General features: G+C 42.4%; 1 protein-coding gene across 1 annotated transcript in view; it reads left to right on the top strand.

The window, feature by feature from the left end:
* The window catches only part of xkr6b (XK, Kell blood group complex subunit-related family, member 6b), a 45183-nt gene extending 20237 nt beyond the window's left edge, over nucleotides 1-24946 (top strand). Inside the window, exons 2-3 of the mRNA XM_034143345.1 lie at nucleotides 22651-22847; nucleotides 23599-24946. Of these exons, the coding sequence (XP_033999236.1) occupies nucleotides 22651-22847; nucleotides 23599-24569 (1168 nt within the window). The 3' untranslated portion in view covers nucleotides 24570-24946. The remainder of the gene's footprint in view (nucleotides 1-22650; nucleotides 22848-23598) is intronic.
* Nucleotides 24947-25223: the final 277 nt, after the last annotated feature.

The following is a 25223-nucleotide window of genomic DNA, read 5'->3' as shown; positions in this document are numbered from 1 at the left end:
AAGTAAACTGGATATAAACTCCCCAAACAGGCGAAAACATACCACTGTCTCTGCCACCTCCCTCCATGCCTGGCTCCTCCGGTTTATATCCCGGTAGGTAAATAGGGACTGGTCATAAAGCACCGGGTGATTCCCTACCGCTAATTTCTCCTCCATTTTTTGGAATATGAGGAAATGAACTGCGGTATGTCTCTCCCAGCATACACGCCGTTTGATTGGCTAGAGCTTGAACTGTCAGATTTGCGTACACGGGATTTGATTGGCTGACGCTTCCACCTCAGCCTCAAAAGTTGAACATTGCTCAACTTTGAATCCTGAAAATCCTGAAAATCTCCGCTCGCCTGCCCACAATGCAGTTCGGCGAAAAGTGACGTCACCCCATTCAAAGTGAATGGGCAGAAGCGTTTCAAGATTTTTTTAACGCTGCTGTGTGGACGGTCCGTTACAGTTGGGCCTTTGTTATCATGTGCTACTCTGATATTGGAAAAGTACATTCAGTATTTTCCCAACACTTAGCTTCATCGATATTCTTTACTGTCTCAACTGGACGTCGGCTTCCATCGGCATCATGTGGATTGCAAGGTTCTGTGGTAGATCTCTGGTTTACAGGAACAACACGATGGCGGCAACACTCTCTGGCCTCCAGACGCTGCACAGTGTGGCTCATCCCACCTTCTCCCTTACTTCTGCCCACCCCTCCTTTTTTGCCCCGTCTCTGTCAGACTCTTGTCTCCTTGCAAGCTCCGAATAAAGTGTGGAAGCAGTGTGAACTGTTGAGAAAACAGCTATACGAGCAGTCTGTCTCACACTGGTGGAGGGAATAAGAGAGAAAGGCGGGTAGGTGGGAGGACAGGGAATCCCTAAGAATCTCAACTATAATGCACTCTCTGTGTTTTCTTTGTACTGTGTGCACAATAGCGTCTCTCAGTCACACTATCTCATGTTCTGCAGGTATCATTGGATATCATTTGACGGGTGTTCAAAAAAACCTCACATGTAGTTACCATAGCATCCACTTGCGAGTATAATCGCCCCCCCCCGCTGAGGTCCAAGTGAGGGGGCGTTTCAAGCCCTGTGCAGATGGTGTCATTCCAACGCGCCACACAGCAGGGGGGCCACTCAACTTATTGGAGAGTCAGTAGTGGGCGGATTCTTGGTCGGTCGTTTTGTACAAGACGTTTTGTCTCAGTCTGCTTATTCTGAAGGGTGATGAGAGGCATGAGCCCCCCACAGAGCTGCTCTGTGCAAAAGTTTGATGGGGCAGATCTGCTCTGGATAATAACGTCATGGAGTTTTTATAGCACTTGTTTGACAAGACTCCTTAGTTTTGCTTTTCATTCCACTCGGAAAATAATGAAAGGTCCCCAATTATACTGTTTTTCATCAATATATTATAGGTCTCAGATATATACAAACATGTCTTTGAAGTGTTTGACTCCAAATACCAAACAGATCATGCATTGTAGCATCCCATAAACCCATTTGTTTCAGCCCTGTTTCAAAAGTGCTGATTCTGTGTCTGTTATTTTAGACGAAAATAAGGAGCCACTCCCCACGCCCCTCTGAGAGATATTTGGTTAAAAAGAACACAATGGTGCTCTAGGAGGAGATTCAGGTGATAAGGTGGGGGGGGGGGGGGGGGGTTACCTTGGTTGGTGATTGGCTAATGGTTACACAAGCCAAAAAATCGTTATGACGTCATAAAGTGGCCAAAATCTGATCAGCTCATTTTCAGACAGGTTTTTATATAAATGGATCAGGACAAAAAGAGAGCGAATCTTTTTTCCTGAAACTTTCAGAATCTCTTTACACAGAGGGGACACAAGCTGATGTAGAAGAGACATGAAGAAGTGGATTTTGCATAATAGGTGACCTTTAAAATTAAGCAATCTTATAAGGAAAATGTACTGTTGTTGAACTGCTTACAGCTCATATTGAACATGTGAAGAGGGGTCAAACATTTGCATTGGTCTTTTTGAGGGAAAAAGTGATGAATTAAAATGCAACAGGACCCAGGAAGATATTCTAGGGATTAATTGAAACTGGTAGTACTAAAAAGCACTAACACCCTGTTTTGGTGTTACAGCTCAGGGAATATTAATCCAATAATTCTTATTAAAACAGCTCTAAATCAATCTGAAACGAAAGATGCCAGATACGTTTGTTGGCCTCACTATAGCTGTAGAAAATACATATTTTATTGATCAAATCTTAAGTCTATAGGTAAATCGGTACACTTGAAGGTTTCCTGCTTTAGATTCACTGAATTGTGAAAGTGTGAGAAAGATGGCAGGGAGAGCAGCATTCATAGAGTCATGATGCAAGATGGGTTTGGTGTAATCTTTGACATTTGAATGATGGCCTGTTAATGATGTGCCTCCTCTGGATCAATGCACAGAGGATGACTGGCTATATTAATGACCTATAAAACACATCCCAGCAGCTCAGTCCTATCTTAGTTCTTCCTGGAGTACACTGCAACCAGAACCCAAGGGTGGAGGCTACATGTGAATATCTTGTGACTGGGCTCCACCCACCATTAGGCTTCATGGCCTTGCTTTTTCTTTTGGCCCGTCAGGTATGGTTCTGGTTACACACAGCTCCTCTGAGAATTGGGCAGAGGAGCTGTGTGTCAGGCCCCAGGCTGTGCCGTTACTGAGACAGTTTCCTCGCCTCTCCCTGGAAATTACAGTTTCTCTCAAAGTCACTATCTGGTGGAGACGGAGGAAATTGACAAGGGACGGAGGGATCTCACGTTAGAGGGATGATGGGGAACCTAAGACAGAGGCTCTGGTATCAGATGCTTTACTTAAGAGTAAATCTAGCTAACCTTAGTTCATCCAGTTTATTGTAAAATTGCTTTGCTTATTATTACACTGATGCAGTTATTTATTAAAGAAATGTAGTTCTTATACATATAATTACAGTACAGCCTTTTATAGCTTGCTAACATCCTCACTCTCACAAGTTTGTTGATTTTTTCAATCCAAAGTAAAATATCTCAACACAAATGGTAATGTTGTACATGTACATGTATGAAATGTGGTACTTTGGATAAATTGCAAGGGCTTTAGTAATCCTCTGACTTTCCATCCAACACCACCATTAGATGCTACTTCCAAAATAACATTCACCAAGTATTCGGTTCTTGGCTAAACGTTGGGGAAGTAGTACTTCAAACACATTGGCTGCCTGCACAGAAAAGTCTTATCTGACTGCCAAAGAAAGGATGGATATACTCCAATTCAACCCATTCTTGTAAGCAAAAACAGTCCCTGGTTGTGGATCATTGTTGCTCCTTTTAACCTGAATTAACTTAAGGCAGAGCTTTAACCAGAATCTCTTATGTTTGAAGCGCAAATGAATAAACTCTAATTGTCTAATTGTCTGTATAAACTTAAAAGTGTATGGAAGCTATGCATACCCCTCCATTCTCACAATGATTGGATTATGCACATTGATTAAACACAGTTATTTAGAAAAGTTTTAAATAGGTATATATTGTGTGCAAAATAAGGGTTGGTAGTCCTTATGTTATGTATTGGGAATGGAAAAATACTTTAAATCGTTAACATCAACGTCATAACTTGATAATGTTATTCCTTTCTACAGAAAGAGGATTTGTATGCTGTTTGTTTGCTTCTACGAAAACATTTAGAAGACATTAAGTACAGAAAAGCGACATAGCATTTTGTCATTGCACTGGCAGGTTTTCTTTGTGAGTGTATTTTATGATAAAAGCTTGAGAGTAGAAAGCAAAGAAATAAGGAATTGAAGTTTGAAAACACAGACGGGTTCAGAGTGGGTCACAACGAGAGGAGCCATGAAAGAGACTTTTGAAAGCGTCTGTGCCCATGAACTATGCATAGAGGTTTGGATCTCAGTCTCCAGGCCTCATGAAGTCCTACTGATCTTGCTGTGAGTTTTGCTTTAAAATCTTGCCATCACATATTTTTACAATGTCTACACAGCGTGACTTGACCCGGTTAAAGCTATTCCTGTCTTGGCTGCAGTGTGAGGTCTTTCTTTCTTTATTTGTTACATTACTGGCCTTGAATTGCACTTGTAAGATAGAAAGGACTTCACAAGGGCAAGTCTCCTGTAGTAGTATAAGGTTAGATAACATAACTAAGGATGTGTCAATGCTTTTCACATGAATGCTTCTGTGGGGATGACAGTGATCTTTACAAAATATTGTAATAGCTTGACCTACTTGAGGGGAAGAAGTGCCAGACTTCCCAGACTTGAATGTTGATAGCACTCTCATGTCTGTATTGTAAATACAAAGGCACCAATAATGATGCTTAGCTAAATCAAAGGTAACTCCACTGGTTCAATAGGAAGTCCACTTCTATAGAAGTCTATGAGAAAATGAGCCTATTTTTCACTTGATTTATTACCTAATGAAAATGGTCCTGATAAATTCAATGCAGATTGATGTTCATTATGTAAACTGAAGACCCGTTTCAAGTAATAAAGAGAATAAAACAGGTCATGCTTTGAGGCGGGACTACCTTGTGATTGACAGGTCACTACCAAGAAGTATTGTCATTGTAAAAGTTATTTCTTTTCGGTTGTTTTGTACAAAATAAAATAATTTGTTTTCAACATGATGAACATGACGCTGATGACGATGACCTCATCTTTTATTTTCAAGAAAAATTTACGCTAGAGGGGGTAGGACCAGAAACGTTTTTTTAAGCTTCTTCTTGCCCCTGTTGAACATGACAGAGACTATTTGAGATTCTTTTTTTTTGCATCTCTTTGTTCAAATTATTATTATTATTTAAAAAGAAAAAAGAAAACGTCTTATTGTTATATGTTTTTTGTTTCTGACATGTTCAATAAATTGACAAAAAAATCTATTTAAAAAAAGTATTGTCCGGTCTTGGTGTTGTCTGCCTTTGCGTGTTAAAACTTAAACTCTCCCAAAGAATACTCAGTTTACAAAAGTTAATTGTAATATTTAAGTTGCCTAAGACAACCACAATGCAAAACGTAAGACTTCAAACCACAGTCCACACACAAATGGAAGATATTAAGTTGACTACTATGTCTACTTCTCATATTCAGTCTTTGAGCAGAAGATAACATGGAAGCCAATACAGAACACTAACCTATCCTCTAAAGACATTTTCTCATTCCTGTTTGTCCTTCTGATCTGTAAGATGAAGTGTACAGAGTGGCGCGCTGGTGGTCCCTCGTCTGACTCTGGGTCAGTGCACAACCTTACACGATGAGCAGCTGCCATTAAAGCCACCAATAATGACTTATTGACTGAGCGCAACTGAGCATGCTCCATCCGGGGTGCTTCAAAGGTAGAGCTGGCAGGCCTGTGAAGTGTTGTTCGATGGGACAAGACTGTTTGAAGTCAACGCTGCCTTGTCTTGCACTCTGACACAGGCAGTCACTGTGCAGAATACAGTCAAAATAGGAAAAAGCCAAGAAAACACAAGCCTCTGAAGATGTACGAAATACTTCAAGGTGAATGTTCCTGTCATAGCACCGATGTACAGGGAGAAATCTCGTTTTAGAAAAAGCTTTATAAGCTGCATATATATTCAGCCGTGGACTGTTCTGCATTATTTTGAAAAGTCCTGTTTTTGTTACTGAATACAACTTGTGTGTGTCTTTTTTTTTAACCTTGGTTCCATTTCCAGCAGTGTACTTTGTGTGTATGTGTGTCATGGAGTGTGCTTTATGCCACTTATATCCTGGCCTGTTTTAGGAACGCAACTCGACCGGAGCATATTGAGCCTTTCTGAAGACGGTTCTCTCTCTTGTGTGCTGCCTTTGATGGAAGTGTGTCACAGACTTGAGATGCAGCCGTTTGATGTGGTCTGATGCAAATTGGGGCGGTGACCTGGGTGCAAACACAGATAGGCATGCATATTGGCTAATTATCCACCCCCAGATGTTTAGTTTTGGGATGCTTTGCAAACCTGGCACGGTGGGAATTCCTATAATGAGACACCAACAAGGAAATAAGGTTACTAGCTGGCCTCCTGTTGGCTGTGTGCTAATTTGATCAAGCACAATCTAGAAACTGATTTTGGTTAAAATTAGGGGCCATATTGGATTTTGTTTCTGTACACTGCTAACGACTCAAAGTTTGACTCAACATTTTTGTGTTTCTCTAATGGAGGGAAGATCTCCATTTTCAATAATGTATGGCAACTTTTCTTCTACCTTCTTATGAGAGATTATCGGGCATAGTTGGAAATTCTTGATGATGTGGAGTAATTGTTGGAGTAGTAGGACTTAAGGTTAGATAACTTAGTTCAGACCCTTACCCCAAAAAATCATTGATTTGGTTATACGGATGGATACTGAAATTGCAGTTATTATAATAGCAATATACTACATAATGACACAGAATGCACACACACCATGCCCCACATAAGATTCATTGATGTTAATATTGTGCTATCAGTTGTATTGACTCCTACATTTGACAATAGGGCTTTTGGATAGAGAATCTGTAGTATGTGTTATCATTAAATAATCACAGAATTAACTTGGTATCATTTTTACAAAACAGAAATCTGAATAATTAACTAAAGCATACAATTCCGTCAATGACCAACAAATGCAAACAACTTTCTGTGACAAAGCAGATAGCTATAATGCTGTACAGCAAATTATGACGCACAATTGTATGTAGATATCAAACAATGTGGATGTTGATGTACTTAACATATGCTGAGGATACACAGTGTATTTTCTCTCAGTAAGAAGAAAATCTTGCGATACAGTCCTATAACAAAATTGTAATGGTTCAAAACCTCACAATCAACCAGTTTCACTCTCCAAAACGTCCAAGTGTCTAATGCAAAGGGAGTATTTTGTGGGCTTTTCACCCTGCATGGCCTCCTGGGTGAACATGAGCTCCTTTGGTTCAGCTGTCCACTTTAGATATAGATCGACGATTCCTTGTCAGAGTCTATAGCACCTTAGCCCACAGCGGGGCGGGGGGGGGGGGGGGGACAAAGACGTCAGCGTGTCCTCCAGCTCTTTCTGTTTCTGCATCTCTGTAACTGTCTGTCTCTTTCAAGTTTTCATGTGCTTCCAGGGTGCTCGTATTGACAGCTTGTTTTTCAAAGTGCTGAGTGTTCGAGAGACAGTCGCTTCCCATTTGCTGTTTAATATTTCAGTGTGAGGTGTTTCTGGGTGTTTCTGCTGCAGGGATTAGGGCTTTGGTGACTTGCATGAAAACAGTTTGTGTGCCGATAAAAGTTGGTATGAAAACTTTTTGGTATCTTCATTTAAACTGCTATATAATTTGTGTCGCTGGTCAAGGTTTTTCAACTCATTAAAGGTCCCATGTCATGGCCATTTCTACTGATCATATTTCCATTGTTGAGGTATACTAAAATAGATTTATATTGTGCAATTTTCCAAAATCACATTGGTTTCTCATACAGCATCTCTGTATAGTATGTGTATTCACTCTCTGTCCTAAACGGCTTGTTGGAGCTCCTGCCCCCCCCTCCCTATGAGCCCAGTGGCCGTATGCGAGACAGCGAAACCCAGCCCGAAACCCAGCCCGAACACACACACACACCCGCAGCCTGGCTGGGAGTTTGTGTGTGTGCTCACACACCGACTCACAGCCTCGCCGCGTCCCGCCGTCTCAGGGAGGAGAAATCGGCGGAGCTGCAGCTGAGAAAAGATTAAGTGTGAGTGTGTGTGTGAGGAAGTCCGCGGATTGGTCCATTTGGACCAATCCACGGACTTAACTTAACGGCTCCGCGGACGTAACGTAACGGCTCCACGGATTGGTCCATTTGGACCAATGGGTCCATTTGGGTATGGACACGTCACTGTACCCAGGAAGAAAAAGAGAAATCTCCAACGAGGCGTTCTGGGGCAGCATAGACAGGTCTTTTCTGTGTTAGAGTTTTACTCGCTACAGGGTGTACTTTGAGGGTTTGTGACTCTGCAGACCGTTTACATGCATAAAAAGCTACATAACACACAAGGGGACGGGTAATAACCGGAAAGGCATGACATGGGACCTTTAACATTGTGGAACCCCCGACCCCCATAGTTTCTTAAGCTATGCCTAACAAGCCAGCAACTAAACAAGCAATAAGGAATATATTGTGCGTCCCCAATCATGGCAATGGAATATCAGGAACCTAACTGTGCTGTGTTTTGATGAATCCATGGCGCTGTCCGTGGTGCTGAAATCGCAGACGGACTCTTCTTTAACAATTCTTTCTCTGAGTCATGCCCTTATTTCTGTTTCATCGATAGTATTTTAGCTAGGGATGCAGGGACAGAGGGATAACAAACAAAAAACAACATATTGAGCGAACATGGGTGCGTCCCCCCTGTTAAAGATCAACTCATTTAATTCTGGTTTAGCTAAGATGCTTGTTCGTTATATAAGACAACGTTTTCATGTTTAAACTTAAAAAATGAAAAAGAAGAAAAGTTCTCAAGTTGTGATGTAACCATTGTGTCGGCAAACTACCTTGGCTAACAATGGCTGGGGTTGCTGAATTTGAAACTTCACCTAATCCAATATGTGCAGTACAGAATTGCTAGCGATAGCCTATAGACTGGTAGCATCCCAAACCAACTTCCACACATTAGGTAAATACTTCAACCACAGTGGACGTGGACTCGCACATCCAATGTGGTTTTTTGTAATCTGAATCTGTGAACCCCCCAAATGGCGTGTGACATGCTTTCAGGCTAAGTTGCTTCTGTAGCTAGTTAAGTGGACATGCTAACTTTTGCAGCTTACCAGCAGATAACCACAATGTTTGATTCAGTCCCTTACATTTTTTTTAATGTTTGGTTTCATCTCTTCTACTCCCAGGCATGCAGTTTTGGCATGTTGAGAAGCCCAAAGCTCGACAGGCCTGTTGAGAAAAAAGGCTTAGATCTATCAATCTCTACTATTTGGTTGAAATGTACAGTACTGAAAAGAAGGTTTTTCATAAATTCCACCCTGATCCTCTTCATCTGCAGATCAATATACCAAATAATGTACAGCCCTCGCCATGTCTTAATATAGCAAGACAGGGGAACATTCTGTATTTACATTGATTCCTGTGAGATTAAGATTTCCCTCCGTGATGTTAAAGCATGAGTAGGGTTTTGCCTGGCCTCCCTTAGAGAGCTGGAGTAATAGCAGCTGCTCGGTCCTGATTAGAGCCACCGTCCTTCCAGAGCCAGGCCCACACATCTCTGTCTTACTTTCTCCCCCTCTCCCCCTCCTAATCTTCCTCTCTCCCTACCCTCTCCTAAAGTCATGCTCCAAGCCTCTGCTTAAGAATCACAAAATCACGCTGCATACAATTTTTTCCTTGTTGAGCTTTGTGCCTTTTCTTCCAAAGCCCATGTTGGTTGTCCACCCACCCATTACTCCTTATCGTACAAGAATAACTAGCATTTTTAACTTGTGGGAAAAATCCACACGTACATATGCATCAACATGTGCACAGGCCCACATAATGGTAGTATTTGGAAACAATGCGTCTAGATTTCTTTTCTGATACACCTACATACACACCCACAGACATGTATATAAACACACAACTGTAATGAGTCATTGCAATGCAGGAGGTATCCCTTTATCCTTGAACAACCAATCTATGTTGAAGCTCAGCTGTTTGTACTTTTTGTAGTCCGCTTTGTGAGTATCAGCTGGCTGTGGCTCTCTAAATATAAAATACCAATTTCAAAGAGTTTGCTCCTATGTGCTTTCAAAGAGTTACCTTCTACATGTCAGTGGAAAGTTGCAAGCTGTACATTTATACATGCTTTACATTACTACATCTGTTTGGTTTTGTATTTGTTAATGAAAAGTCTTCAATATCTCAACCATAGTGATGTCAATTATAGTTTCATCTTTTACAAGCATATATTTCTGTGTGTGCTGTTTTTTTGTTGTAAAAATGATGACCAGACAGGCTGAAGAAACTCCTCTGACTCAAATGACCACCCTGTCAGGGCGAGTTGAGCTGCTAAATATGGGATGGGATGCTTTTTTAGGAAAAATGTAAAACTGCATTCTTCAATTTTGGAGTCTGCTGTAACCTAAGTCAGGGGGTAATATCGGCACTCAGATTTAAGTAATTGGATTCAGTTAATAACATCAGTTACACAGCCCTGAAAGCTAATGGTCAGACTTATGGCAACATCTTATGGGGAAAGCATAATAAAGGAAACAAAAATAGAAAAATAATGGTGAAACTGAGGAGAATAAAAGCGAGCAAGAAGATGCAGGAGTGAGAGAAGCCTCCCCCCCCCCCCCCCCCCCCCTCCTCCCCCGGGCTGAGTAGCCGCAGATTGTTCCGCCTGAGGTTTGACATGCTCAGGGGTTTTGTGAATGAAATGGACGCCTTGGCACCTGGCCCGTACATTACGCAGCTCGGTTCTCTCCTGTCTCCGCTCCCCCCCCCTCCCCCTCCTCCTCCGCTGCCCTCTCTCTGTCCTATTCATCAGGAGACTTCCCAGACTGCAACATGTTGGAGTCCAGTTACCATCACTTAGCAGCTCCCAGGAGTCACCGGCTCTCTCTCTCTCTCTCTCTCCCTCTGTATCTTTGTCTCATTTCAACTCAAATAATCTTCTAATGGTTGGCAAAACACAATGTTGTTGAAGCGGTATGTGTTTATCCATGTGTATTCATTTTATACTGTAAAGCTAAAGGTAAAACTCATACATATACTATAAATATATACTTTCACGGATAGTATTTTTATGATGTGTGTACATTTGTGGCTATAAAAACAAAAAATCAATTTTGCCTTAGATGTATCTTTTTCACTCGGAACATTACTTACCGCTGCTTGTCATTCACTTACTCTGCCCACAGACCCTCTCTTCCTTTTTCCCATCTCTCTCTCCGTTCACCCACTGAACTTTAAGTGCTCTGTGGCGGTAATGGCCAAATTGTGTTTCACTTTGTCACATGACATGCGGAAAACAAGCCTTAATGGAGCGAACGTGGCTCCATTCAGATATACAAGTATACTCTTTAAGGTAAGAAGGAATGCGTCATTGGAGTGAAAATACAGTGTTCATTTCAAAATAATAGCTGAACAAACGCTACTTAAAGCTTTCCACTTAACAGGACGGCAGAAAGCAATCAGGGTGAGTCGTGCAGTCTAAAAAGTACTTTGAAATACACCGAAAACTGCGTCACTAATACAATGCATGATTGTCTTTGCCATCGTGCTAAATTGATTAACTGCCACCCTGAAATCCACAGTTATGATAAGCCAATAGACTGTGAACAAATGACTTCAAATTACAAAGCATCAGACAAATAAAAACAACAACTGGCAAAGATAATGTATATAACGCGATGTATTGACTATTCAGCCAAAGCCGCATGATTTCTACTATAAACATAAAAGATGTGTGCCTGTCAGACAGTATTTATTTACCTCAGGTTACAACACTATCTTGAAAACGGTTTAATAAAAAAAACACACACATCCCTCTGGATATGTTATCTTTACATCACTCATTTCCACACACAGTTTGCGTGTTATCACACATCACAGCACTTTCCTATCCACCCAGAGCCACAGACAAGGAGCTGCTGCTGCTATCATACACACACTTCTTTTATCGATAAGACAAGTATTACCGCATGAGGGATGCTTGTGACTGCTCAAACTGACGAAGCCCCCTCAGATGGGGCAGAGGCCTAGATCAGGTGTCTAAAGGGGGTCTTTGTCCTGTCAGCATCCGATCTCCCTGCATGGATTCATGGAAGAAAGGAAGAGTTCCCAGGACACCTCTATCGATCTGGTCCCATCCCCCCACATCTCTTGTTGCCTTCTATCCTCCGTCTAACCATCCCCCAGCAAAGAAAGGTAGAGCAGACCCAGGAGTTCTCATCCTAGCCGAGTGTGTTCATGTTGTGTCTGCCTGTAGTTGTGTGCGTGCGTTTTTTTAAGAGCTTGAAAAGCTGACACCATGATTCCAGGCTGCTGTCCCAGAGGATTTCTATCATATTGTGTTAGCCGGTGTTTGGGTGATGGGAGGAAGCTGTTTATAGGGCTGGAATGGGGAGGAGAGATTTTTTTTTTACACCACATCTTTGTGTGCGTGTATTCCTCAAGATGATGATGACTCTTAATTGTGTGCCTCATTGTCAGTAACTAAATCTCCCTCAGTCTGCTGTGCTGTCCGGCTGCACTAGCGGCGCCTGTGACCTGAAAGGACCCTGCATAGTCAGAGCACCTCTGGATTAGTTGTTATGGAGGCCACTTAATGTGCTTTCTCCCTCTCCGTCTGCCTCCGTCTCTCCCTCCCTGCGCCTGCCAGGCTGACATTTTGATCTGTCACAACAGCTTTTGCTCAGCATGCCTGTCAGTGACTAGCAGTCGGGGGCTCACACATATGTTTTGTGTCATTGAATCCCCTCAGGGTTTTCCCATCGTGACACTGTCTGATGGTGTGAAGCCTTGTGTAAAAATGGGACTGTGGGTATTTCATTTTTCTTTCACTTGAACAGGAAGGAGTCATATGATCGCAAGTGTTTTTAGTACGTTGTGTGTAATGAATGTTATGAAAACTGACATGTTGGTCTGTGCTGAAGCCTGATATGGCTGCGTTTGTACACATATGTTATATATTCATGTGTGTTTGTGTGTGTTTGACAGGGAGAATGTGTACGAGTGCACATTTGATAAGCTTGTTGAGATCAATCCTTCAGTCTGTCGCTTTGTTTTTCACTAAGAGTGTGTATGTGTGTCCCAATAAGCCTCAACAGTTACAGCAGTGGCACTGATGTTGGAGGTGACATATACTGCATGTCAATAAAGAGACTTACCCTCATACATTCACACTTCTCCTCTAGAGCCACTACGTTTCAAATCAGCACGCTATGTGACAAATCTTCCTCTCAAGTAAGTGCGCAGAGTGAAAAAATAGGGCAGTTTTGAGGCTGCTGTGTGCGGGAGCTTTCCGCATTTTCCCGGGGGGAATATTTCGTAAAGAGGAAGATTAATATATCAATGGATGACTTGATCATAGTCAAACATATGCATATGCTGGTTCGTCTGTGCCGGTGCGTGCGTTTGTTAGTGAGAGCATGTGCGCAGTTCTAGGGAGCCGCCTCCTTCATTTGCATGTCTGGAGCGAACATCTATCATCATCATCAAGGCGCTGCAAACAGTGCGGAAGGCAGGCGCCGCGACGCTCTCGGGAGAGAGACTGAACACACTTTCAAACCTTTGCTGCAGCGTTATCAAACGTTTCCTAAATGCCTTCACCTCGGGGGGAAAGGCATTCTACACACTAGATGCAAACAGACGGCATTTCTCTATATTATTTGTGACTGTATTTTCCCATCATTCACCTTGTTACACACAAACCCTAAAGACACCGCTCATATGAGAACACCTGAAGAAACATCAAGCACTAAATGATAATAATTATTTCAAATACAAATACTCCTTTTCAAAACGTTATTTTCCTTCATTTACAGCTTTTTTTTTAATGCCGATAGCCAGAGTGGGTCAATCCATTTTTGGGAGCCGGAGGGTATTACTGGGCAGTATTAAGAGAGAGGAGAGGGGGGTGCTGAAATGGTACCGCCTGATAGATAGAGGAGCGAGAGACGGTGTGTGTGAGCTGAATAGTAAAAAGAGCCCCCGAGACGAAGAGGGTCGGTGGGAGGAAGGGAGGAAGCAGAGGAGGGAGGAGTGTGGTGGAGTGGAGGCACAGAGCCAGAAAATTGCATTGCGTGCTCGGTGATTAGTTTACCTCCTGGGTCTCATTCTCTCTCACTCCCCTCTTCTCACTCTCCTCTCACTCCCCAGGTTCTTCTCCACCACTAGTATCTTTTCCTTGTGTCTTTGTCTTGCCAAGTTTGCCGCCTCTCGGCTCTTCCCACTTCCTCTGTCACTACATCACACTGTCACTTCTCTCTATTCTCCTCTCGCTTGCTCTCCTCCACTTTCTTGGCGGTTATCTCCACCGCCTCTATCTCTGTTCCCCCCCCCCACCCCCCCCCCCCCCCCCCCCCCCCCCCCCCCCACCTCTTCCTCTTTTCCTCCTTGTGTGCTGACTTGGCTCTCGTCTTTATTCTTGTGTTATCTTCCGGGCTGGAATAAATACTAAATGCCAACTAACCTGCCAGCTAGCCAATCAAACCTCAAGTAAAAAAAGAAAAGAAAAACGCAGTGAGGTGATAATGTGTTTTTTGTTTTATCCATTCACATGGATAAAAAGATATTCAAACTGAGAACTTTCATTCAGTCGGTAAATCAGGAAAGCATTTAAACATAAGCCAGCCCTGCTAATTACAGTCTTAAGAGCAATAAACACAAGCTTCAAGTGTCCCTCGCAGCACAACACAAGTGCCGACACTGAATGGGAGCCAGCTTCCAGGCGACCCCTTTTTGGTTTGGTGCTCTTTGAAAAGCAAGTGGGTCAAGCCTTTTCTTCTTAATCCGTACATAATCTGGCCCTTCCTCCTAGTTAGAGCAGCCACAAAACAGTACAGCAGCGGTGGGGAGATGAAGGGTGATAGGAAGGGAAGGGGGAGAGTTCACTTCAGGCTAAAAAAGGCATTTCACTCCAAGGAAAGCATTTAAAGGAAGCAGAAGGCCACAGAGTGACACTTTGCTGCTACTGTAATAACTACCTATCTTTATATTTTAAAGTGTCTCAGTGACAGGGGTGTGTGTGTGTGTGTGTGTGTGTGTGTGTGTGTGTGTGTGTGTGTGTGTGTGTGTGTGTGTGTGTGTGTGTGTGTGTGTGTCGCAGGTTAAGATTGAGGAGCTGTGAACAAGCTGTAATGTGCCGTGTGTTTGAGAAAGTAATTCAGTGATATTACTGTAACTGACATGTTAACCTTTGAACTGCCAGCCATTTCTTGAAAAAACTCAAATTAAAAAGGAAAGAATATGAAAGTGGAGGTTATCCGAGCATGCAGTGAGTGAAAAGCAGCTTCAATTGGTCATTTTACATCAAGTAACATTAGCATTTCATGTTCTGAGTGTGTTTTAGTGCCATAACAAATTATTTCTCGAGCAAAATGCTGAACATGATCTCGATCCAGCTTCTCAATTGTGAGGTTTTGCTGCTTTGTCAGATGAAGAGACATACGGAAATGACCCTTTATGAAACTGTAGAGTTTGTTTTTTAAATGTTATAGCCCAAAGAGGAATCAAATAACCAACACCACATTCAGCGGATTATTTCACAAGGAAAATAACTTTAGTTTAATAGAGGTTTTTGACAGTCAATCTGCAGTTTTGCAAGAAGCATATCTGTCTGTGCTGTTCTCCTGTTGAAAATAGATTCAGTCGCGCAAAACGATGTGACATCTGGTCGATAAGGGACAACAGTATTTACATGACTTCTCAACAAACACTGGGCAAATAAAAACAATACTGCCGGATGAAATTCAGGGAAATGGGAGAGTTCAGGCTGAGGTGACGACAGGGTTGGAGGTTTTATAATCTTTGAAATCAATCATTTAATCAAACCTGTCCTTCATTACAAATCGGAATATTGAAGAGTAATGTTGATAGCAGCTAATGATCAGTTGAAGTGATCAATACTGTTCTGAAAGGCAAGACAACATCCCGCCTCTTCAGCACTGATACTGAATCTGCACCTCCTTATCATGCTTTAGCCCATTATAACTCCAAATGATCTTAGATCAGCCTCAATCTCTGGCTGTCCTCCATCTAAAGGCAAAGAGGCCATGATCACATGACTTGACTACACCTCTTCGCCCCTTCACCTACACCGTCCACTCTTTCCTGTCCTTTCCTTTATATTCTTCTCTATCCTCTATCATCTCTTACCCTCTCCTCCTGCTGTTGATTCTTTGAGCCTCTTATCTCTGCTACCCACCCTCTAAGAGGAGGAATAATGTCACGTGGTCACAGTGCAATGAGTTTGGGTACCTGTGGACCGTTGCTAATGGTGACAAATGACTGGCTGTGCAGAGAGAAACAGAGAAGGAGTACAGTAGAGGAGCGCCACTAAACATGCTGGGGGATAGTGTTTGTGCGGACTCATTACAAAAGGATTACACATTATAGCTTGCCATTACATCAAAGACAACATTCATTAGCTTCCACAAGGGTGGTTAAAAATGTCAGCTCGATGTACATTGACACTAGGTCAAAGTTGTCTAGAACGTCAGTAAGCTAAACTCAATTGTCTTACCTTAACCCTAAACTCAATAAAGTTACCTTGATAGGATCTAAGGTGGTAACCCCCTCTGTCATTCACCCCTTTCTTTGATTTAGCCATTTGGTCAACCAACAAACTGGCTTGCATCCAATCGCCATAGGTTTGATGACACAATTTGAGTCATTTTCACCAAATAGGAAATATCGTAGCTCTCAATATCTCTGACTGAATAACAACAATGAGGCTGACTTGAACTGCACATTTGTCCTTAACGCCATCTTCATCACAGCTGACATCCTGACAAGTGATTGTAATAGTATTTAAGCCATGATAGTGTGACAGGGCGCCAACATGCAGAATACCAGGACCCTGAAACTGAAGAAGCTAAATGGAATCCAGCCATCATTAATTACATTTTGTGCACGTTTCTCCTCCTGCGACTTGCCTTAGTCAGTGCTTTCTGTAAAAAAAGGTTGTAACAAAGTTTATAATTGAGAATCAAAAGAATAATCACTTCTCTTTACAGACCCCATGAAATGTTATTTACGTGTTATAATTACAGTGATAATATTTAGTCAAGACGTCAGAGGTGGTTAACCAGTACACACTCTGAGCTGACAGGGTGGAGCAGACTTGACACAGCGTTTCTCATCTCGGCTTGATGCGTCCCATCGCTTTCAGCTTGCATCATGTCAATCCCGTCTCTGTTCAACATTCCAGCAGCTCTCGAGTAGCAATCGCCCAAAGGCGCTGGTCACAGATCGTTGTGTGTTTGTATGCGAGTGTCTGACTTGCCTGTGGGACTCAGATCTCCACTCAGACAGCCTTTCATCCAGGGCTATTCACCGCCATAAGGAGGATAAAGACATATCTGATGTAGGATCAGTGCTACACTGCTGAAGGGAAAGCCCATTGAGCCACAAAGTGTTTCTGGAAGTAAAGAAAACCCCTCATCGTGACATACATAAACGTTAGCATTTTCTTAAGACACAACGGTATACTATTCATTCCTGTTACTCTCAGAGACAAGCTACAATGCTAAATACATGTTCACTACAACAGTTTTCTTTAGCACTGTTCAGATTTGAGAATGATGAATAACACAACAATGACATAACTGTTAAGCTCCCGCTGGAGCTGTGATACTTTTCATTCACTGTGAAGGGCGAAAGAATCGCACATTTGTGAGACGGCAGTCAACAACAGTGTCCTTGAGCAAGACGCTGAATCCCCGACAGTTTTTCTATAGCTCACCCATACTGCTGACCGTACTAGGGCTGAGTGAGAAATGACTTTCTCCTCCGAATATCAGTATCACAAGAAACACTAAAGCCAGCTATCTGTGATCCATCCCAGTGAGGTTCCAGCAGACTGGAGAAATCCCATCTCTGATAGAAAGCCACAAAATGAGTTTTTGCTGGCTGCAACAAAACATACGAGATGGCAATATTATGTGTGTATTTTGTACTAAGTGAGTATGATTGGTACTTCAAAATGCTTGTAATTTCAACTTAAAGAAGGCGACCTGATAGGAGTTGAAAGACAAGAAAGAGAAGTTTAAATCCAGAAATATATCTTACCTCTGGCCTCCTGTTTAGTTTGAAGCAAACTGACTCCCTCAGGCCGGCAGAGGGCTGTGCAGACCTAAAGGGAAGAATTGAAAAATAAATGATACACTAGATCCCGAGAAAGTTATATGGGCATGGACATGGGTAAACAACTAGATTATAAATGATTACATAGAGGAATTATATATATCACAACGGTAACTCAGATAGGACCCAAAGATAAAACTTGCAGAATTGCTCATCTAACTAGGTAATGAGTTTAAAAACCACAAGCCAAACAGAACAGGTAGAAAATAAAATGAGCCAAGTATCTGAAGTACCTGCTGTAACTGCACTCCCACACACCCTCCACCAATTTCCTCAGGAAAAGACAGTATAGAAGAAGAAAAATCTCTGCAGCAGACAGAAATTGAATTCTGTTCTGTAATCTAGGCGGAGTGTTATGGACTTATGAAAAGAGTGAGAGACACAGAAGTAGCAAAGACACAGAGAAGTGAAAGAGGGAGACATTTAAATCTCCCTGATAAAGGAGGTTTGAACCTCATTGAGAGTCAATGTGCAGCCCCACTGAGTGACTCAGGGTGTGACTCATCGCAGCTGGCATGGACTCCACCTTACACACACACAACCTCACACTTTTTCATAAACCCTCAGGCCTTGTGTATGCTATGTGTCCCCCATGCTTAGCGTTCTGTTGGATTCCACCTGTTAACAGCCAATGCATAAGCTCTGCTCCATGCTGCTGTAATGTTACATGTGATCTTATGAATCAGCTTATGACAAGATATGAATGCAGTCTGAGCCGCGGAGCCTTCCCACAATCGGCTTAGAAGACAGATGCTGTCAAACTTGGCAATGTCCGTCGATGGGATCCTTCTTACCACCCACTAAATGAATAAGGGTAGTTGGATGACTCACCGGTCAATTACTTAAGAGGAGAGGGAGAAATAACTTGGAGAAGGAACCACATGGTGTGTCGCTCACTGCGGCTCATTCTCAGATCTTCAAATGTCTCAAAAACTGGCTACATTTTGCTCATTTTAAGATGTTGTAAAAATGTTCTCAAGATTGCATGTATGTGTTTTGGGGGGGGGGGGTTACTGGTTGGCTGTGTATCGACTGCAATGGCAGACGGCTGATCTTGGAACACGGCCCCAGCACAGCGTAGAGCTGTTAGGCCATCCGTACGTTGCTTAACGAGCCATGAGCGATCGCTATGATCTTGCCACAAATAATTCATGAGGAGCTCTGTAGTGGAGCTATGGAGCTAAAAGGGAAAGGGGGGGTGAAAGCATCAAGGAGTGGACCACAGCCTAAGTGGTGCATGGCCGAGAGATGAAGGGAGGAAGACATAAAAAGATCCATCTGACAAATGTGTCTGGAATAGAAAGGAAATCCCCCATTACCTACAGTTCTGACAAGACTGCGTGTGAACGCACGCATTTGTGTGTGCTTATTTTTAGACAGCCATTTGTGTTACTACATCTGAAAAAGGCACAGTGGGAGTGTTAGAAGTGTGTATCACAATCACAGGATGTGTGTAAGATTCTTGCTAAGGCATGCGCTATGTGTGTGTTGGAATGTGACGGAGTGAGTTCAGATTTTTATGACAGCTGTGAAACCCAAAGTGTTCGACTGCACAAGTTTTTTCTGCTGAAACCATGGGAATATGAGCTAATAAAGTGTGGCCTGGTATCAAATGAAAGGGCCGCTTGTAAATGTGTAATGGAAACCATACTTTCTAGTTTTTTGTGCTTGAATATCAGAGCTGAAGTCTAGATTATTGCACCAACGGTATAGGTACGGTAAGCTACTGTTGGTTTGTTTAAAATAGATTATAGGCGATAACAGAATTACAATTAAATGCCTTTTGGATGGATTTCAATGCAATTTGGAACAAACACCTGTGTTGCCCAGACAACAGATTTTGGTGACTCCCTGATTTTGAATAGAGTGCCACCGGCAGGCTTAAAGTTTTCACTTATTCTCTCAACATTTACTTCTCTTAATGACTTTAGTAATTATATGACTTTTACTGTAGTGCCACCATGACATTTAATATCTAAACAACAGTTAAACATTAATTGGCTACTGGTTGAATTTGAACAACTTCTCATCTAGTGCTTTTTCTGTTTGTCTAATACTATTGATATAGCTGCAAAACGAATGACACCCATCAGTTGCAGCTAGCACTTGCTAAACATCAGCATGTTAGCCTTGCAGTTGAGAGCAGTGTAGCATGCTGCCATTAGCATTTAGCTTAAAGCACAGCTGTTCTTGGGTGCAGCTCAAGTGAGACATCTATGGAGACAATGAAAATTACTTTTTTTTACGGAGGCACTACAGACCAGTGAGACGCATCACTGGAACACAGACTAATGGAAATAGGGGGGATGGAGACAAAGAGTCGGCGTAGGTCTCTGTGGCATGTCATTAGTGAGAAAGAGGGGTTGACTTGCTTCATCTGACATTTACCAGTCCGACTGAAAATGTCACGGAATGCCAGCCTTTACCTCTGGATATAATGGTGCCTCTTACAGCCTAGAGCTATTGATCCCAACAAACTTTTGTCCATTTTGCCTCCTCTCTTGTTCCTTCTGTCCACTGTCCCGAGGAAGACCGCCGTTCCTGCTCCCAGCCAGAGCTTTCATCATTTCCGTTTACTGCGTGCATTAGCAGATTTAGCTCAGTGAGTAAATGATGCCAGAGCAGTGCGGGGGACAGAGTAGATCCTCCTCGGGGGATATTTTAAGTTTGTTTTGTCACACTAGTGTGGATAATAACTGTCTGACAAAACATGTGAATGGTTGTTATTCACCGTCTATTTGACAGGCAGATCTTTGAGTCATCAAGTTTCCACACTAATATTGGCTGTATGTGGGAGTTTTTCCTCCATTGATTCCTTTCTTCAGTTTCTTTCACACATTGAGGGGCACTGGCTGTCTTTTAGGTTAGCTAACTGACTGACAGAGTTGACTATGTAGAGGTTTGCCAACAATGCCAGAAAAAGAAAATGAAAGCAGAGGGAACATTGATGCAAAATCCAATTTAGTATCCTGCTCTACGTGCACAAGTATATTTACATATATTAATGTCACATTTTCTAAGTCTTTTTTGGCATGCTGATATTCTTAGGCATGAAATAAGTATTAAGGATCACATAAAAATAACTTTGCACAATTCTACAGAAATAATAATGTCAAATCTATAGGTCAAGTGATTACAATAGTGAAAGTTATCCTATCAAAGCCCCCACCCAACCTTCAACTATTTATCATTGTTGTAGTATAAACCTCTATATATAGTTACAATTATTTTGTGAGATCAAGTAAACAATGGGAGAGGAGCAATGTCCTCTCCCTTGCACTTGTACCAGATGTATTTCACACTCCCATTATCACATTTAGCTGAAGGTCTACTGAGTTGTATTGTATGTACTGTGAATAGGAAGTGGTTCAATCAAAGCAATAACAAAAAGCAATCAGAGCCGACTAGATGATGCATTCTTTACAGTGCACTGATCTCAACCTCATTTCAAATTAAGCAGTAATCTCTTTCCCCATAGCTAATGCAGAAGCTAATTATGTTGAAAACCACTCATAAGCATTTTCTGTCTTTGTTTGCTATGCTGCAGTGGATTTCTGTCTCTTAGGAACTGATTTGAGATCCATGGCCTCTCAATTTGTTTTGGGGGGTGCTACTGTCTAGTCTATTTCTGTCCTTGCTACACTATTGTCCTCGGTTGACTGCCTTCACATCAAGTGAAGGATTTATTTGGCTACTCTGCCAGCTCAGGCAGATAGGCCCTGCGGTTACAACACAATATGAAATGTCTGAATCCACTCTTAAGATAACTCTAACTGTCGTAATGGTTTCGGTGATTGTTTTCTCTCTGAGTTAACATGTTTGAAGAGCTGAAGTTGTTTACAGATTAGAGAGGGTAAAAAAGTGCCAGGCTGCAGTTTTATGTCTTTTTGTTGCCTTCTTTGGAGATGAATGGATTGATGTTTTTACCAAGGATTTTGGGATGTTTCCTTCCAAGGCTTAGATTCTGCAGAAATGTTTTCCTCTTAATCACTTGTGGTCTTCTTCCATGCATGTTAATTGGCGGCTTTGACTGCAGCGTTACGTTTCAAAATCCATACCCACAGAAGATTATGATCTTAATTAGCTATATCACAGCCCTGGGCCCATTACATGTTTGCCCAGCATTACACAATGCCATCAAAGCAGTGGTACAGCTTGGATGGCAACAGGAGCTTGATTCAATTAGCCGGCCCTTCTCAGCTGCATTACCCACCACTCCCATGGCTTCACCAGAATCACTTCACCGTTATGAAACTACACAAATCATGAAAATAGCCCATACAGCTGACAATAAGGGTCATGTGGTGACAATGATCATTGCCATGCTTACTGCGGGCCACAAATATGTTTTAAACTGTTGTTGTAGCTGTGTCACACAAGGCAGTGATACTGTGGAATAAAGCTGCTATGCAAGTAGTTACTTGGTTTGACAGGAATATATTTGTAGTATATGTAGAATAGTAAAGGACAGTTCATGACTATGTTTTATTTGTACCTTTTAATTGTACTACATTGGTTTTCTTGTCTTTATTCTTTTCAGTTGTATCACTACAGCTTCCTGCAATATGTTTTTGTTTGACAAAGATTATGTTGTAATCAAAGTCCACACATTTTCTGTAATTAAATGTTTATTTAATTGGTAAAGATATGAACATCTTTATCCCTTATGAATGCAAATTACAATATTTGAATTGTGCTATTAAAAGTGATAGCTACTAAGTGTGCTAAGGTTGTCAAAACTCAACCAAACTCAACCATGTGATGCAACAGTTTAAATTATTAAAACGTGTTATTGTGCCTTTTGTTTCCATAAGATAAAGAAGTTATTATTAGATTGTCTAACTGTCCGCCCTTCCTTTCTCTGCAGGTACATCCGCACCATGTACCTCGGTATACAGAGTCACCGGCAGAAGGAGAACCAGCGGCGTTTTTACTGGGCTATGATGTACGAGTATGCCGATGTCAACATGCTGCGACTGCTGGAGACCTTCTTAGAAAGCGCCCCTCAGATGGTGCTGCAGCTCTGCATTATGATCCAGAGCAACAATGCTGAGTGGCTGCAGTGTAAGGACTTCCATATGGCACTATACAGGCAACACACAACTCTCATTATGTTTGTGTCTAATTCCAGACATCTTTCATATCCTTCTTTTGTGCATTACGTCATGCTGTTGTCCCATAATGCTGAGATGGTTTCGTATTTTAAACCTGACAGTTCATTTTCTGTGAAGTTCACATATCGCTTTATTTACAGTGTGCAATATTCTCCACCATTGTATTCAATTTCAAACATTCATCATTTTTGAAAGCTCTTTTACAATTCCAGTTTCCACGTGCAAAACAGCTCCCCAAGGAAGGCAATTCAATCATAACAAGTGATACCCTCCCTGTCTGGGTGTCTATAGAAATGCCATCAATACATTTGCTGAGAGGCACCATGCTGCTGCTCTGCAGATAATCCTCTATCATTTTTCATGTAGCAGGTTACTGCTCTGACATATCTGCTGTCTCTACTGTTATACAAGTCCAAAGGAAACTGAATTGTTGTTGACTGAATGACCTATGATGATCTTGGTAATAATATGGCTTTCTAGAATGTGATAGATTGCTTTGGCTGAAATGAAATGTACTGTAAGTGGAACGCCAGCCAATTCAAGATAAAAGTATTTTTCTTTGGATTATGCTTTAGACTAGAAATAAAAACTGGATTTTTCTTTACATTTCTGGTGCTTTGAAAACCATCTCATAGCATGTCAGTGTATCTCATTCTTAGTCTTTCTCTTCTTTCACACTCTTTCTCCGTCTATATTCACAGGTCTTTCAACCATGTCCTCCCTCCTGTCCCTGGCCTGGGTGCTAGCCTCTTACCACAAACTCCTGCGTGATTCACGTGACGACCAGAAGAGCATGAGTTACCGAGGTGCCCTGGTGCATCTGTTCTGGCGCCTTTTTACCATCTCCTCACGGGTGATCTCCCTTGCCCTATTTGCCTCGGTTTTCCACATATACTTTGGCATTTTTGTGGTGCTCCATTGGTGTGCCATGGCTTTCTGGGTCATCCATGGCGGCACCGACTTCTGCATGTCCAAGTGGGAGGAAGTACTGTTCAACATGGTGGTGGGGGTGGTCTATGTCTTCTGTTGGTTCAATGTACGCGAGGGCCGGACGCGGTACAGAATGGTGACCTATTATACAGTAGTGCTGTTAGAGAACGCCATCCTAAGCCTCCTTTGGTATGCGTATCGTGACCCAGTCACCACTGACGCCTATGCCGCTTTTGCCCTCTGTGGTGTCTTCCTGTGCTTTGCCTCAGGTGTGGCCTGTATGGTTCTCTATTACGGGGTCCTACACCCCATGGGCCCCCGGCTGAGGGTGCTGGCCAGCTCATGCTGCGCTGAGCTTCTTTGGGGCCTTCCATTACCCCCCGAGGCCGAGCCCATGGCTCCCACACCTGGACCGCGTGGTTCTCAGGCTACCCCCACACGGGGTCTGGCAGGGGAATATGAGGAGTCAGATGAAACACCCACGGACACCTGCCTACCGGTTTTCCAGGTGAGGTCCACAGAGCCTGTGGATGCCGCTGGCAGGCCCATCCAGCCCGAGGGTCCTCTCATTAAGATAGACATGCCCAGAAAACGCTACCCAGCATGGGATGCACACTTTGTGGATCGGCGCCTGCGCAGGACCATAAATGTGCTGCAGTACATTAGCCCTAACGCGGTGGGCATCAGGTATAGGGACGGTCCACTTCTCTATGAACTCCTGCAGTATGAATCCTCCCTCTGAAGGCATCTTTTCCCACAGCTCTGCCACGTCCTCTTACACACTACGAGGCACATACTTATCCTTTCTTGGACTATGCTCTTCCTCCTCTCCAGATATTATCTCTTTCCATTTGACACACTGCTATCTCCTTCTCTCCTCTCTGATCATTCTATTTTCCTGCAAGAGATGTGTGTCGAGACGGTCGAAACACACAGCCATGATTTATTTTTGGAAAAGAAACATACAGTACAGAGATAAAATCATGAACCTCCAATATCTGTGATATATACAGAAGAATCATGTAAATCCCTCTACATTGATATAGGAGGGTTCTGTATGCGTGTGTAGATAAAATATGAATGTTTCATTATGAAATGTGTTTAATGCATTATACTGTATTGGTGATTCAACCTGTGAATACTTTTGAAGGGCATATTGTATGTCCCTGTGACATGGGACTGGCGCAAAGCCTGATGGGAATGATGGAGGAGAGTCTCAAAGGGGGCAGGTCTTTGCACATCCCAACATTTACTGCCATTCTTTATGTAAATTATTGTACTGTATGATAATGTTTACTAATTCCTTAGCCCGTGAATTGAAAAGCACTGAAATTTCTATCGCGATACTGTAAATAACAAAAAGGACACAATCAAAGATGTGTCCAGAAGAAGCACT

The sequence above is a fragment of the Trematomus bernacchii genome, unplaced genomic scaffold, assembly GCF_902827165.1.
Source record: "Trematomus bernacchii unplaced genomic scaffold, fTreBer1.1, whole genome shotgun sequence".
Taxonomy (NCBI): Eukaryota; Metazoa; Chordata; class Actinopteri; order Perciformes; family Nototheniidae; genus Trematomus; species Trematomus bernacchii.
The sequence above is the reverse complement of the archived record's forward strand: the minus strand, read 5'-3'. Positions and strand labels throughout refer to the sequence as shown.